Raw genomic sequence first — 16,526 nt, forward strand, 5'->3', positions numbered from 1 at the left:
TAAAATACCACCAGCATTCACGGACGTGGATTATCCTGCTTTGGCGTCACCCGGAGCGGGATCTGTTTGAGTGGTTCCAAATCTGCAGCCATAACCGTTGAATCAGCGGCAAAGAGTTGCAGATAAAACAACACCTCCTGGCTTCAGCCAGCAACCGAGGCAAAACCAACCTGCATCAACGGTAGAAGGCAGCAGTGACCTGTTTCCACCACAAGAACTTAAACATTTTCATCAAGATGACAACAACACTGCGTGGGTGCGAAAATCGCCAGGAATAAGTAAGAACCCTTGGAGCATTCATCTTAAAATACAGTTCGTAGTTTACTCGTTCTAATGATTTTGAAGAATTCGAAGAATTTTTATTTTAGTTTTAAGTTAGGATTAGTTGTTAAAGTGATTTTTCTTTTTTACCCAAATGTATTCAATTCAATGCAAAAATGTAAAACAGTTTGAAGTAAATAAACAAATGTGATCAGTTAATGATAAAACGAAAAATACAACAAAGATGAAGAGCACTAAGCCATACCAATTAGCATGTAAAAGAAATGTAATTAGGGTAGGGTAGTCATCAATGAGACACTTTTGGTTTTCAACTTTCAATAATTTTTCTAATTTTTCTAATTTTTTCATCAGAATGTTTTAATGAGCTTTTGGTTACATTTTCTTTCTTTTAATGTGTTCTAACATTGATCAAAATATGAGATCGATCCGACATCTACAGCCAGAGTTATTCAACTGTCTCATTGTAGACGCACTTGGCAGGAACAATGAGACAGCTGGGGAACAATGAGACACTCTATTTTGCCAACAAAAGTTATACTAAAAAGTATTTAAATTTTGTAAAATACATATATTTATACCAAATAACTTTGGATTTTTTGTTAAATGTTTAACCTCACTCTATAAATACGCCAAAAATCTTTTTTGAAAGATTTCCATAGATTTTGAAAAGTTTAATGAAGAAAAATCGAAGTGTCTTATTGACTTATTGTATTGAGTGGGTAACAATGAGACAGCCCTGGATTCTGGGTATATTCTAAATTTTGGCCAAACATAATGAAAGGACATTGTAGCCCAGCTCAATCCCTATGGAACGTCGAAAGAAATTTGAGGAAATATTAGTATTTGTGTAAATGGCAGCCTACGAGCGAAAAAGTATTTTTGTCCATAATTTACTTTTACACCTCAGAAACAAACATTAATGAATAACTTTTCAAGGGAGCGTCCATAACCAAAGCCACTATTATGGCAGATAAGTATCTAGCAGACACACCTTTCCCCCAAATATGAGCCTGATTGATTGAAACTACGACTTGTGAGAGCCATTTTATCATTGTTCCCCGTATCTCATTGATGACTACTCTACCCTTTTGTAAGAATGTTCAATAAAGATATATTTAATTTAAAAAAAATCGTTTGCATTACAACTTTGTAGAACATTGTTATACTCTAACAAATAATCCTGCAAAGTTAGAAAAAAACAAGAAATTTAAAAATGATTTTTTTTGTGTGTTTACGCATACAAATCGGGCGTCAAATTTATCATAAAAGTCCTTCTAACACCAAATTTCCAAATCATCACTATTTCAAGCTAATGAAAAAAAAAAATTTTTTGCAATTCCATGAGCATGAGCATGAGAGACCACCCATGGTTGTCCTTCTCCGTTGCTGAACAGAACCGTAATATCCTTTCAGCACTACTGATCATAGGCTTCGACGATCTAGTGGTGTTTCCCTTATCAACAGCATGTATGAATGCGCTGAAAAGATAAAACACCATGACTTCCAAAACAAGATCAGTTGCGAATAGGTAACAGTCATTGGCCACCAACGGCGCCCGCCATGTCAGTTTGTAGATCTCGATTTTAAGGGACGGGAATGTTAGTTAGCGCAGGTTGCTACTAGGGCAGCTGATTTACTCTGTGCTTACACCCCACGAGCGCCAGGAACCTGAAAATTGGTTAGTAGGATAGGGTGTTTGGTCAGGATTCATCATAGAAGATGATGATGCGACCCAAAATCATAGTGTTTGTTGAAAGGTATTATGTTTTATTCTCAAGGCAAGCAATCGGATGCTGCGGATGAGACATTTCCCGTTTAACTGTTGTTAAATTTTTAATGAAATGGTTTAATCTTAGACAGCCGGCTGTGGAAAGATAAAACCAAATAATATTTGTTTATAGTATGAGGTGTTAAACGCAATGCTGCAATGATAGCGTAGTCTGATTTTTAATTATATAATCATTTAGTTCATGAATTTGTTACGGAATAGACGCGACGAACTCAATCATCAAGTGCCTTCCTATCTTCTTTCTATTAGCTAGATTAGGTATTGATTTTCGTTGCCTCTCGAGCTACGATGCTATGGAGAGGGCTTAACACACAAACAACCGACGTCGAGCCCTCCGAGCTACGGAGCTATGGGAAGGTCTTTTCAACACAAAAAAGACACACACGACGTTCTTGATGAATCAAAATAATTTTGTTACGCGATAAACCTAACGAACTCGGATCGTTTTTATCGAAAACTATATCACAATTCACGACAAAAATGCGAAACAAAAGGCACACACAAAAAAAATCACTTTTCACTCCGAATATTTTTTTTTACGACCACGCGCTCCCTTTGCCAATTATGCACTCAAAAATTTTTTTTGCAATTCCGACGTGAAACTACTTACTTTTCCTGTCATTCTTGAACGACGAAATAGCCTACTTTTCTGTACCAAAAATAACAGAATCGAATAGCAACACTTTTCAAAATAAATGCTAAAAAGTTCTACTTTTCAGCACTGAAATGGGTGCTGAAAAGTTGAACTTTTTAGCACTTGTTTTGAAAAATAACAGTTTTCAACATTTTTTTGATTTAAACGATTTATTGAGAAAATACATGAAAATTTGACTTAAAATTTCACTCAGTGTGTGTTTTTCGGAATTGCAAAAAATGTTGTATGGAACTCGTTGCAAAACTAGATTTTTTCAGCACTCTTCGTATTTATCCAACTCGGTGAACCTCGTTGGATAAATGTACGACTCGTGCTGAAAAAATCCTCTTTTTGCAACTTGTTGCATAAACTACTATTTTAGAATGTTCAAAAACAGAAGGGGTTGTACCAACCCACCGTCACGAGATATCGAAAATGGACCTTGGATTCGTGATCAGGGATGAAAATTTTCCCTAAGCACAAAATTTCACGCAAATCGAAGAGTATTCGGAGCATTTTTTTCAATTTCGTGTGAGTTAGCGTTGGTATTACCCGTATAAAAGCCCATTCTTCCAAATCATTATCGTTTCAGGCTGCAAATTATTGAAAAAACTCGTCTTTAATCGTGTTTTACAAAAAAAAGTGTCCACATGGTTTAAGGACACATCATTTAAATTTTTGTTGATCATATTTTTTTAAGACAGCAAAATACAAAAGCTGAAATAAACAATTTAACATCCTCCCAGCGCCAGGGTCAACAGCAGCACTATTTCAAGTCCGGCCCCCCAAAAACGCATATGTTACTGCTGGCAGGAGTTCCAACCGGTGCATCTGTTTTTTCGGTCCGCCTTCCGGTTGAAAAATGCCAACCCATGCAAGGTTCTACGGCCAGTCCGGATCCTGTGGAGAACATTCCCGGGAGTTGAAAATAAAATTTTTACTGCCTGACCACTTGTTCGTCCTCAGTTAGGTCTGCAAAAAGTTAAGCTTGTAGTGCCCCCTCCATGTGAGGGGAGCGGGTGAGGGTCACCTACCTCTATCCTCAGCGGGAAGCTCCTGAACACACACTACAATATTCAAATCAATTCATGTGTGAACTGGCTTTTCTAGCCCTGTGTGAATCCTGGTTGATCCTGAGCCAACAAGCGTGGCGGGGGGTTCCACCGTGCAGAACCGGTGGTTCCAGGTCCATAGAGGGGTGGAGGAGTAGGACGGAGCAGGAAGATAGTTTTATTTCCGTTTTTTAAGTGAAAAAGCTGGATGCAAAATCCTGTCAAGCTGTCTCTGGGCCGGCAATCGTAACGGCCGTATAGAGAATCGCACACGGATTGAGGTTGGGGTTTTTGCTCAACCTACCGGGAGTTTATTCTAAAAGCAATGTGTGTGTGAGGGGCGTATGATAAAAATATAATATATGTTTTCACGGTTACAAAACACTGAGAACGCTGTTTTCTTAAAACATGCATTATTTTCGAAAAAATAGTTTTCTTAAACATTTTTATTTAAAATATCATCAACAATTTCGTGTGAACGTGTTGAAAAATAGCGTCATAAACACTTTTTTTTTCGAAAAGGCACATACGCCATGATACTATGACAACAACGATAATCGTTTGAGTAAACCTTACCTTAATCTAGTCTCATCTCAGGCTAAGCAATCGAAAACTAGCATTAAAAAAAAGATTACCTTGGAGATGCCGGGGATTGAACCCGGGGCCTCTCACATGCGAAGCGAGCGCTCTACCACTGAGCTACATCCCCAATTTATATACGGATGTATCGAATTTGTGACCAAATAAGGAAAACGCAGAGATAAATATTGTTATCAAAAGAGGAATTTTCGTCAACAAACCATAACAAAAAAAAAACTAACTTAATCCACTTATGTGGTTGGAGCCTTCCTCACTCATTACCAACAGTAGCTGTACACAAATTTCATCAATTTTTTAGATCCGGAATAAAAAAGTTTATAAATATCACTTAAGTGACCATATCTCGAGACAGGGTTGCCAGATCTTCAATGTTTTGGACTCGTTGGAAAGTTCTTTTGATAACTTAACTAACGATGGGTCGGATGGTGGATCCGAAAATATTTTACATACATTTAAGTGAGATCCGTCTTTAAAAAAGTACATAAATGTCACTTAAGTGACCATATCTCGAGAGAGGGTTAGCAGATCTTCAATGTTTTGGACTCGTTTGAAAGTTTTTTTTGATAACCTAACTAACCATGAAGGTGGGGAACGCAAAAAGAACATAACAAATTTTGGGTCAGGACTAGAACAAAATAAGAACAAGACATCAAACAATTAACTAGGAGAAATACACCCATTTTAATCACTCTAAGCTATTTGACCAATTCTCATCACTTTTGTCGTTTTCCGCTATTAAATCAACATTTTCAGATGTATCAACAATGGAGAGTTGCCTGCTTACTTTTATTTGAACTATTTATTACTTTGGAACAGTCAAAAATACTTTATGAAAGCTATAATTCATGTTCAAAGTGCTGATAGGCCGATAATAGAAATTGGCTGAAAAAGGATATAGTTCCCCTAAATATCAAACTGAATTTTCCCTATTTAAGCAAAGATTTTTGCACGACGATTCAAATTATGATTTAAACTTATTTTATGAAAAAGAAAAAAAAGATAAAAATGAAAAATGCAGAGAAAGGAAAAAAAAATTCCAAGAAAAAAAAGAAGATACAATAAAAAAAATAATCAACTAAATTTTGATACATTTCCTAAAGCAATGTCAACAAAATTATTTACAACAATATTTGACTAATTTTGCAATCAAATTATTGGAGGATAATGCCAGAAGGTTTGGCAATTTCGGAATAAGAGTACAACAACTTCCTTGGATGTTGTGTATCCTAAAGATGCAACAAAATTTGCAGATAGATTGAATTTTTATTAAAATTGCTAGATATATGCCAAGTTTTTGAGTAAATCAGACGTTTTTATTTAATTATATAATATAAATATGGCATTACATCATATTGTACGGCAAACATATGACTTGTTTATGCATTTATGGCAAATAAAAAGCTGATTTTAAGTGTTAAATTGTTCCTTTAATCTAAAATAAAACAAAACAACTTTAAAATAGTTTTTTTAAACAAGTTTGCTTTTCAACTGACACATTCAACAAAATAAAACAGAGGCCAAGAGCAATAACTTTTGAAATATTTGGGTTACCATTTTTTTGGGTTTTCTTTTTGCCTATTTTTTGACAGATTCATAACATTAATCAATTTTACATTTTTAGTAAATCATATCAATGCATATACAAATTCTCAAATCCAAAGCAAAGTGAAATTAAATTGTTATTTTTTTAAGCAGTTCAATTTCTAAAAAACAAAAAAAAAAGACGATGTTCAATATCAAAATAAGAATTGGGATTCTCAAGATACTTTTTTTTCAATTGCTTTAAAAAGAAGTCAAAAATAAACATGTATTTTTAGAATTAAACTCAAATTGATATGTAGGTTAAGCGCCATTTTAGACAAAGGTTAGTTTTACTTAATATCGAACTAAATTTTTAATCGCAAATTATAACAAAACCAATAACCCGTTGTTTCATATTTTTTCCTAAGTGAGTCTTCTGAGTTTTTGGATTTCGTGCGATAATGTTTTTTCTTCAAAAAGTTTACATAAAATATTCAAATGAGTAGTTTTTTACACATCGATCGAAATATCAACACAAAAGCTTTCGAATGAATGTGCGTTGTTTTCAAGATAAAGTCACTTAAAGTTAGATTTTATCTCACAAAATCAGTTCCATGACTAACATTTCAAATACCTATGCTAGAAAATATATTATACGTCCTTTTGAAACATTATTTTAGATATCAAAGTAAATAAAAAATCATTTTGAAAAGTTCAGAAAATCACAAGTAAATAAACGTTATTTTTTTAACATCGAAAATTTCACCATTGGTTGCAGAGATATTGGCACTATTAAATGAGGAGTTGTGTTTTAGACTTAAACTTTGACCAATTTTCATGTTTCTTTTTATTTTATTCGCTGAATCTCAGAAATTAGAGGCCTATTTTTCAATTTTCCGTGGACAATGTTTAAAGAAATTTTAAATTTTCTGAACCTTTAAAAAATATTATATAATATTTCAAATAGTTGAATGAAGAGTTTTATGGGTGAGCCAATGTTACAAATTGGCTTCTTTGGTCATAGGGAAGGCCCCTAAAATATTTCAGCCAAATAAAAAAAAATAAAAAAAGGCATGAAATCAGCCGATTTGTGGAGAAATTCTCATGTAAGAAGTCCATTTTTGTTTCATGTTATGCTAATTTAATTTTTTTTCAATTTCTGAATGATTAATCATTTTATTGGCAAAAAAATGATTATGCTTCAATTTTCATTTAATTTCTGCCTGTTTAATTCTGCGAATAAAATGAAAACAGAAACTTTCAAAAAGACTGTAAAAGACGACTTTGAAAAAAAATCTCAAACTTTTTATTTAAATAGAAAATTATGTCAGATTTTTCCATAAAATAAGCACAACATTAAATAAAGATTTAAAAAAATATGAGGCAGTATTTGTAGATTCTGCTCGGTTTGTTCTAGAGGTCGTATCGAGGTGCTCCGATTTGGATGAAACTTTCAGCGTTTGTTTGTCTATGCATGAGATGAACTCATGCCAAATATGAGCCCTCTACGACAAAGGGAAGTGGGGTAAAACGGGCATTAGAGTTTGAGATCCAAAACACATGAAAATTCTTAAAATTGCTCGCATTTCCGTAAAACTTCATCAATTCCAACTCTCTTAGATGCATTCGAAAGGTCTTTTGAAGCCCTTCAAAATGTGCTACAGACATCCAGGTTTGGTTTGACTTTTTCTCATAGTTTTGCAAATTACTGTTAAAAATTGATTTTTTTTAAACCTTAATAACTTTTGGCAACAGCCTCCAACACCCATACTCCCATAGGTCAAAAGTTAGGGAATTTCATGGACTATAAGCCTACGGTATTAACTTTTTGGCCAATCGCAGTTTTTCTCATAGTTTTTAGATTTTTCTAGAACAAACATTTTACAACGTTAGTTTTTGCTCTGTAGGCCTCCATAGCGGCACTTTTTGGTCTCAATTTTGACATATTCGGAATCCTCAGAAAATTTTACATTAGATTGAGGTGTTGGAATTTTGAATTTGATTGGAAAAAATGCCATTTAGAATTAATTAAAAAATTATTTAGAATTTTGTCGGATTAGGGGTCAACAAGTTTTCGCCTACTTGATACAGCATTTGACGTATTGATCATAGGGTAAATAAGATCTATTTCTTTTTTCAAAAATGTTTTATTTAATTATTTTTTAAATCAAAATTACAACTCCAATATTTCTAACTTACGTGAAATTGACCGAGGATTCCGAATATGACAAAATTGAGACCAAAAAGTGCCGTCTTCTTGGCCTACAGGGCAAAAACTAACGTTGTAAAATGTTTGTTCTAGAAAAATCGAAAAACTATGAGAAAAACTGCGATTGGCCAAAAAGTTAATACCGTAGGCTTATAGTCCATGAAATTCCCTAACTTTTGACCTATGGGAGTATGGGTGTTGGAGGTTGTTGCCAAAAGTTATTAAGGTTTTAAAAAAATCAATTTTTGACAGTAATTTGCAAAAGCTATGAGAAAAAGTCAAACCAATCCTGGATGTCTATAGCACATTTTGAAGGGCTTCGAAAGACCTTTCGAATGCATTTAAGATAGTTGGAATTGATGAAGTTTTACGGATATGCGAGCAATTTTAAGATTTTTCATGTGTTTTGGACCTCAAACTTCAATGCCCGTTTTACCCCACTTCCCTTTGTCGTAGAGGGATCATATTTGGCATGAGTTCATCTCATGCATAGACAAACAAACGCTGAAAGTTTCATCCAAATCGGAGCACCTCGATACGACCTGTTTCACATCGGTGAAAAACTCGCTCATAATTAAACAAAATACAAAATCCCACGCATTGAAATATTGTGGGTCCAGAATAAAAAAAAATCAGGCATTTATTTATCATAAATTTCAACAAAAATATTTATCATTACACATTTTCCGTTGTTCCCCAACCTGAAAAAAAACGCGGGAAGTGCGCCCAAATTTCGTCCAGCATTTCTGTTTGGCATAAATTTAAAAGTTGCCTGACCGTTCAATACACCCGGCCACCGTAAATCATTTCGACCTACGGGGCGAAACATATTCGGGAATGTCCCTCCCTCCCAAGCAAAAAGACCCCAGTGACATGGTTCGACCAAGGATGCCGGAGTGATTAAAGCGCAATAGATTGTGCAAATATTTGCGACCGAACTAATTTTCCAATCAAGTCGAAACAAAAAAAATGTCAAGTCATTTTTGCCTGCGGCGAGCTTTGGTTTGGGATTAATTTTCCGCTCGCTTTCTGGCGGGGAAAGCATCCGTGGAGGAAAAAGATAATTACTAGAGAAGTTTTTCCTCGTTGAGGTGAACGTGATTTCTTGACGAATTTGAAGATTGTTGGCTTTTGGTGTGGCTTTTAGCGAGGATGGGGCATTGTCTACTTTTAGGCGTTAAGACTGTAATTATTTGTACGTAGCATAACTTCAGGGATTTCCATTGAAGAAAAAGTAGTTTTAATTATTAGGATAATGTTCAAAAAATAATAATTTAATTTAAGTATGCTAGTCAAAACAAAAAAAAATGATGAGATTGAAGCATAACTTCAGGCGTTTTGTCCTTTCAAATCTACCATAGTTTGCATAAATCCGAAGCGTTCTAATCACTTATTCAAAATCAGAATCAAATCAATTTGGTTTAAGATCCCATAGAAAAAAAAAAACAAAAGAGCTTACAAATTTCCATTTCCCCAGAATCTTCCTAATGTAAGTGTTCGATTTAAATAATGCAATAAAGTTCACCATCGCTATCAAAATACCTTTCGCCAGCTGCTGGCTGCAATCCTCTTCACTCTTGTTTGCCGCTGTCTTGGCGTATTGAAAAATTTATTAGACATTCCGGAATTTAATCTATCTATAAAAATAAATTCCGATAAATTAATGTTTATGGTGGTCTGACAGAGGACCCTAAGATTGTCCTCTGCTCGGCGTTATCTTGGCCCCCCTCCCTCTCCGTAACAAGGGAAATAATTGTAAAAATGTCCGGAATCGCCTTTTTAAAAGTGTGTTTATACATCGATTTGCGTTGACTTTCGACTTCGATTGGCTCCTTTGCCGTGCCGTGCGGAAGGATAAAGTATTTTATGAATTCGATAAATTTGCATTTTATTGTTATTTGTACCTCCCTCTCGTCGTGGTCCCATCGGAGTCAACGGCAATACCTATGTCAAATCGGATTGCTTCTTGGCTTGGCTTTTTTTCTGTGGCTGCTTGCCGAACGTCGATGGATCGAAATCTACGGAAAAGGCGAAAAATCTCTCCTCCCCTTAACTGTGGAATTTTTCCCACGTTTATTGTCCCTTGACGAGGGATCCTCACCCGAGTGGAGGGACCATCATTGCCATTTGTATGGAGTTTCGATTTGTGGAGACAAGTGAGAAATTATGGCTTGCTGAAGTGATTGTCGAAGAACAAAGTGATAAATAAATCTGGGCAGGCAATTGAAATTATTTGAATACGATTTGGAGCACGATGGAGGAGTTTTTTTTCCTTTTCAGGGTTCGAAGGATTGTCCGGGGCTCTACAGGGAGGAATAAATTTGAATTTTGGAGGATTTGTCCTCAATTGAAGTCAATTGAAATGGCTGTGTTTGAGTGATTACAACTTTCTAACAAACACTACTCAAAATCCAAATGTTCAAAATTCCGAAAAAACCCTCTTTGAAATTCCAAAACCAGAACCAGAACCAGAACCAGAACCAGAACCAGAACCAGAACCAGAACCAGAACCAGAACCAGAACCAGAACCAGAACCAGAACCAGAACCAGAACCAGAACCAGAACCAGAACCAGAACCAGAACCAGAACCAGAACCAGAACCAGAACCAGAACCAGAACCAGAACCAGAACCAGAACCAGAACCAGAACCAGAACCAGAACCAGAACCAGAACCAGAACCAGAACCAGAACCAGAACCAGAACCAGAACCAGAACCAGAACCAGAACCAGAACCAGAACCAGAACCAGAACCAGAACCAGAACCAGAACCAGAACCAGAACCAGAACCAGAACCAGAACCAGAACCAGAACCAGAACCAGAACCAGAACCAGAACCAGAACCAGAACCAGAACCAGAACCAGAACCAGAACCAGAACCAGAACCAGAACCAGAACCAGAACCAGAACCAGAACCAGAACCAGAACCAGAACCAGAACCAGAACCAGAACCAGAACCAGAACCAGAACCAGAACCAGAACCAGAACCAGAACCAGAACCAGAACCAGAACCAGAACCAGAACCAGAACCAGAACCAGAACCAGAACCAGAACCAGAACCAGAACCAGAACCAGAACCAGAACCAGAACCAGAACCAGAACCAGAACCAGAACCAGAACCAGAACCAGAACCAGAACCAGAACCAGAACCAGAACCAGAACCAGAACCAGAACCAGAACCAGAACCAGAACCAGAACCAGAACCAGAACCAGAACCAGAACCAGAACCAGAACCAGAACCAGAACCAGAACCAGAACCAGAACCAGAACCAGAACCAGAACCAGAACCAGAACCAGAACCAGAACCAGAACCAGAACCAGAACCAGAACCAGAACCAGAACCAGAACCAGAACCAGAACCAGAACCAGAACCAGAACCAGAACCAGAACCAGAACCAGAACCAGAACCAGAACCAGAACCAGAACCAGAACCAGAACCAGAACCAGAACCAGAACCAGAACCAGAACCAGAACCAGAACCAGAACCAGAACCAGAACCAGAACCAGAACCAGAACCAGAACCAGAACCAGAACCAGAACCAGAACCAGAACCAGAACCAGAACCAGAACCAGAACCAGAACCAGAACCAGAACCAGAACCAGAACCAGAACCAGAACCAGAACCAGAACCAGAACCAGAACCAGAACCAGAACCAGAACCAGAACCAGAACCAGAACCAGAACCAGAACCAGAACCAGAACCAGAACCAGAACCAGAACCAGAACCAGAACCAGAACCAGAACCAGAACTTGCCAAGGGGATTTCAGGTCAGAACGCGTTTGACATAAGTACAAGTAAGACTACCGTAAACATTTGTAATATTAACTTGGGATTCAGGCAACCAAATTCAACCAAACTTCAGGACAATGCTTCGGGTCAGCCAAATAAAAAGTGTTTGTTATTGTTGATATTGCGTGATCTTATTATTATTAATTTATGATCAAACATTATAACGCGTTTTTCTCGGATCGTCAAAAAACGACGTGCGACAAGATAGCACGACAGCGTCGAAATTGAACAATTAGTTAGTACCAATCGATAAGTATGTTTAAAGAAATAATAATTCAAGGAAACAGCCTACAACAATAAATATGATAAAAATCTCCAAAACAATCGTTGTAAAAATCTAAACAAAGATATGAAACTTCCAAAGTCTCACTTTTCAGCAAGGTTTCCAACGTTCTAAATGCACGAATTCCATCTCAAGAGCGCTACTGCTTCAAGGAGTGCATTCTCCTCTTCAAAACTACTAGCATCTACTCCGGTAGAGTTCCGGCAGCAGCGGAAATTGAACAAGTTTTCCCCGTGGTGGCTGACGGGGTGGCATGCAGATTTTCCACCGTCCATTATCCGCTCTCACATATCCCAAAAACCGCAAAAACCAACCTTTAAAGTGGGTTCGTTGTGCAAAACTGCTTGAAAGTTTGTGTATTTTTATTTCTCCCTCACTAGAATAAGTAGTGTTTTCTCTTTCTGTGAAGAGGTGTGGATATGAGCTTGCTCTAACATTTGTTTACTAAAAAGTGTCCTCGAAACGAGAACGTTTCCAGATTCAAATTTGAGGGAAAAGTTTGTTCGCTTCTGAGGAAGCTACTTGAAAGACAAATAGAATTTGCATTTTTCCCTGTAAATCATCCTCGCGTGTTTGTACACAACACAATCGCAAATATTGCAACTATCCATCTTTTCAAGTCTGCTCTAAGAAAGCCCCATTCAATAACCCGTATTATAAGGGGTGTCCCCGGGCCGATCTTGAGCAAATGGAGCAGCAACGTCTCGAAGAAAACGACAATCGGAAGTAATTATAATCCGCTAATCATCTTGGCAAGCACACACGCGAGCAGCAAATTATGAACTCTCATACTATGCTTCGACGGCAGATAGTTGGATATAATAATAATGTGTTGCCAGTTTTGGCCACGATGGAGGCAAATGCTACTAGTGACAACATTGTGTCGGTGGCAGCGATAATAGAGTTGGTGGATTGGTCTTTGGTTTTGGAAGAGCAAAGACAAGCGGATTTGAAATTGTTTTTCATATCGAAAACTTTTCATCTAAATCTTCATAAACTTTGTCATTTCACACAGTACAGGGCTAACATTGTTTAATGTGGCAATTTTGGTCCCTAATTTTGAGTCCGGGGACTAGGGTGACAATAAAAAATCGATATCAGCCATTTGAGTTTAAGGTTAAAGGTTAAATTTTTGCGATTTTTTTTTCATACAAACTTTAACGATCAATAGCGACCCTTAACCGATTTTTCTCAAAATTGGCACAGTTACTTATTTTTTCCTTTAAAAATCAAGACAGATGGTATTTCTTAACAATTTCAAAAATTACAAATTTTCCTGTCACCCTAATGTGCACACAAGGTCAAACGGATTACGGTCGAAAAAAATGTCAGAAGGTCGACTTAACAATGGAATACCCGTAAAATTGTTGAGGGGTTTTTCCCTTCTCAATTCAATTTTATTTTTTTATTAACGAGCAGATCATTTTAGAGTTTTATGAAACGACTAAATTCTAACATCATTTATTTTATTTATATTTTTAATATTATTTTTTATTCTGAACAACACATGTTCTTGTTGCTGGAATATTTTTGAGATTTTCTCCATACTTTCAAACATAAGCGAACTGCTTTAAGAAGGTTTAAGTTTTTAAGAAAAAATCTGAAATTTGAAATTTCATTTGAATTTCCATACAAATTGATTTCAGGAATATTTTCCAAAAAAAAAGATAACTGAACCGTGAATTTAAAAGCGACTCATACTAATTTTGAACTAATTTTATACTAATACTTAAGGCTACCAACTCTTGCTGAGCAAAAATCCGTACACTTTGCCGATATGACACTACGGCATAACAAAAACTTTCAATCAATTATTTAGATAAATTAAATTTAATAAATCTGAGAATTAAAAATATAAAACTGTGTCGTTTTTACAGCTAACAAATTTCACAAAATGCTATCAGAGTGCTTATGACTTGCACGTTGAAAAGTGTTCATAAAATAAACCGTGATTTGAATCAAATCATTAAGTTCTTCAATTTTTTTTTGTTAAACGTTTAAAAGTTTACGAAATGTCAAGTTATCTAGAAGGTTTTTTTTTTATTTTTCCTTCTCTTGCCAAATCCATTGTTAGAATATCCAATTACATCAAAATTAATTATAGTTCACATCATAGTTGAAAGGTTAATCAAGTAAGTAACCGACACAAAATAACGACACAAAGTAAAAACTTTAAGTTGATTTTTTCCTTCTTAAGATCAACTGTAAATGTTCACAATTAGCGGACACTAACTTTACAAATTATATCTGATTTTGATTCCCAACATAAATATAATTTGATATGCAAAACACAAAATTACTTATTGACATAAAAAAAAGGAAATCACCTCGATACAGCGAGAATAAAAAAAAACAAGATTATGAGTTTGTCTATGCTTGATAGAGGATATAGAAATCAAACTTATCTTGAAAAGGTTTTCCTTCTTAAAAATAATAAATATTTCATTACTGGTGTATTACTGCTTTTACGGTAAATTTTGGGGTCCACATTTTTTGGTTACTCTCAATTATAGTTATTGGAATTTTTTAAACGTTTAAATTTACACTTTTAGAATAAGAAGATTAGAGAAGCATTGGTTTATTCAAATTTGAGAATCGAACATTGAACATCCAATATTCTAAACAATTTTGAATTTTTCAAATGTTTTTCTGATTAAATTTTTAATTTTGGGTCGATATTTGTAAGTATAAAATTTCCCGGGAGTCTCGACCAAATTTCCCGGGAATCGAGAGGGCCAAAATTGGTCGATTTCCCGGGAAATTTTTCCCGGGAATTCCCGCTCGTCACCCTCTACTCCCTGATGCTATCTGGATATGATCTTAGGTCAAAATCCACCGACCTCTGCCATGCTACGGCGGTAGACCCATTGACCGTAATTCCCGGGACTCTACAGAAGACCCAGAACATCACCACATATCGGTAGACTAGTCCCTGAACCTCCCTGATGCTATCTGGATATGATCTTAGGTCAAAATCCACCGACCTCTGCCGTGTTACGGCGATAGACCCATCGGTCGTACCTCCCGGGACTCTACAGAAGACCCAGAACATCACTACATATCGGTAGACTAGTCCCTGAACCTCCCTGAGGCTATCTGGATATGATCTGAGGTCTAAAACTACCGACCTCTGCCGTGTTACGGCGGTAGACCCATCGGACGTACCTTCAGGGACTCTACAGAAGACCCAGAACATCACTACATATCGGTAGACTAGTCCCTGAACCTCCCTGAGGCTATCTGGATATGATCTGAGGTCTAAAACTACCGACCTCTGCCGTGTTACGGCGGTAGACCCATCGGACGTACCTTCAGGGACTCTACAGAAGACCCAGAACATCACCACATACCGGTAGACTAGTCCCTGAACCTCCCTGAGGCTATCTGGATATGATCTGAGGTCTAAAACTACCGACCTCTGCCGTGTTACGGCGGTAGACCCATCGGACGTACCTTCAGGGACTCTACAGAAGACCCAGAACATCACTACATATCGGTAGACTAGTCCCTGAACCTCCCTGAGGCTATCTGGATATGATCTGAGGTCTAAAACTACCGACCTCTGCCGTGTTACGGCGGTAGACCCATCGGACGTACCTTCAGGGACTCTACAGAAGACCCAGAACATCACTACATATCGGTAGACTAGTCCCTGAACCTCCCTGAGGTTATCCGGATATGACCTGTGGTCAAAAACCACAGTCAAATCGCCTACCTCATACTTGTACGGCGTTGAACACATAGGCCTTAACTTGACGAAGTTTCGGATGACCTAGAACATCGTAAACCATGTAAATTTGGTGTAGCTGTAAAGCTGACTTCATAACGATTCCAAAACACTATAAATTTGTATAGTTTAGTTGATTTTTTATTAAAATATCGCCCATGTCTCCCATATAGCCAAAATCCCATAAGCCCTGTACCTCGCATATGCGTGCTTCGCATAAGAAACCCCCATATGAGGTGCATATGCGAGGTTTAACTGTACCTCTGGAAATGTGTAATTTTACCACTTTTCTGGTGTAATGCAACTTTTTCAGTCTAAACTGAGGTAAAATTATATCATAAAAACGGTAATATTCAACCTTCCAAAATTACAGCTTCCAAATTTAATTATTTTTTACTGTGCTAAGAACAATTTTACGTTAGAAGAATTTCGTTGTTATTTATTATTTTTTTTTGAAAACTAGTTTTAAACTTTCTGACAGATTTTTTTCAAAAATAATGCTTTTCAAAAGAGAGAAAAGCGTTAAAAACTAATGAAATTATGGATGTAATTTTCAAACCTTCATTTGTCTGTGATTATCGACTCGTGTCGCGTGCATCATCACTAAAACCAACATTGCATAGAGAAGATGGTCCCGAGGAT

At 36.7% G+C, this 16,526-nt stretch overlaps 1 protein-coding gene and 1 non-coding gene across 2 annotated transcripts; one reads left to right on the forward strand and one right to left on the reverse strand.

Annotated features, from left to right (window-relative positions):
- Positions 1-4,394: 4,394 nt before the first annotated feature.
- Trnaa-cgc lies at positions 4,395-4,466 on the reverse strand. Its single transcript has one exon. It is a non-coding gene; the product is annotated as a tRNA-Ala (tRNA).
- Positions 4,467-10,690: 6,224 nt separating this feature from the next.
- On the forward strand, positions 10,691-11,794 carry LOC119766923 (vegetative cell wall protein gp1-like; the record flags this gene model as incomplete). The annotated part of the gene is made up of 1 exon (XM_038253424.1): positions 10,691-11,794. A coding segment is annotated over one exon (1,104 nt), but the record flags the coding sequence as incomplete, so codon positions are not given.
- Positions 11,795-16,526: the final 4,732 nt, after the last annotated feature.

The sequence above is a fragment of the Culex quinquefasciatus genome, chromosome 1 (assembly GCF_015732765.1).
Source record: "Culex quinquefasciatus strain JHB chromosome 1, VPISU_Cqui_1.0_pri_paternal, whole genome shotgun sequence".
Taxonomy (NCBI): Eukaryota; Metazoa; Arthropoda; class Insecta; order Diptera; family Culicidae; genus Culex; species Culex quinquefasciatus.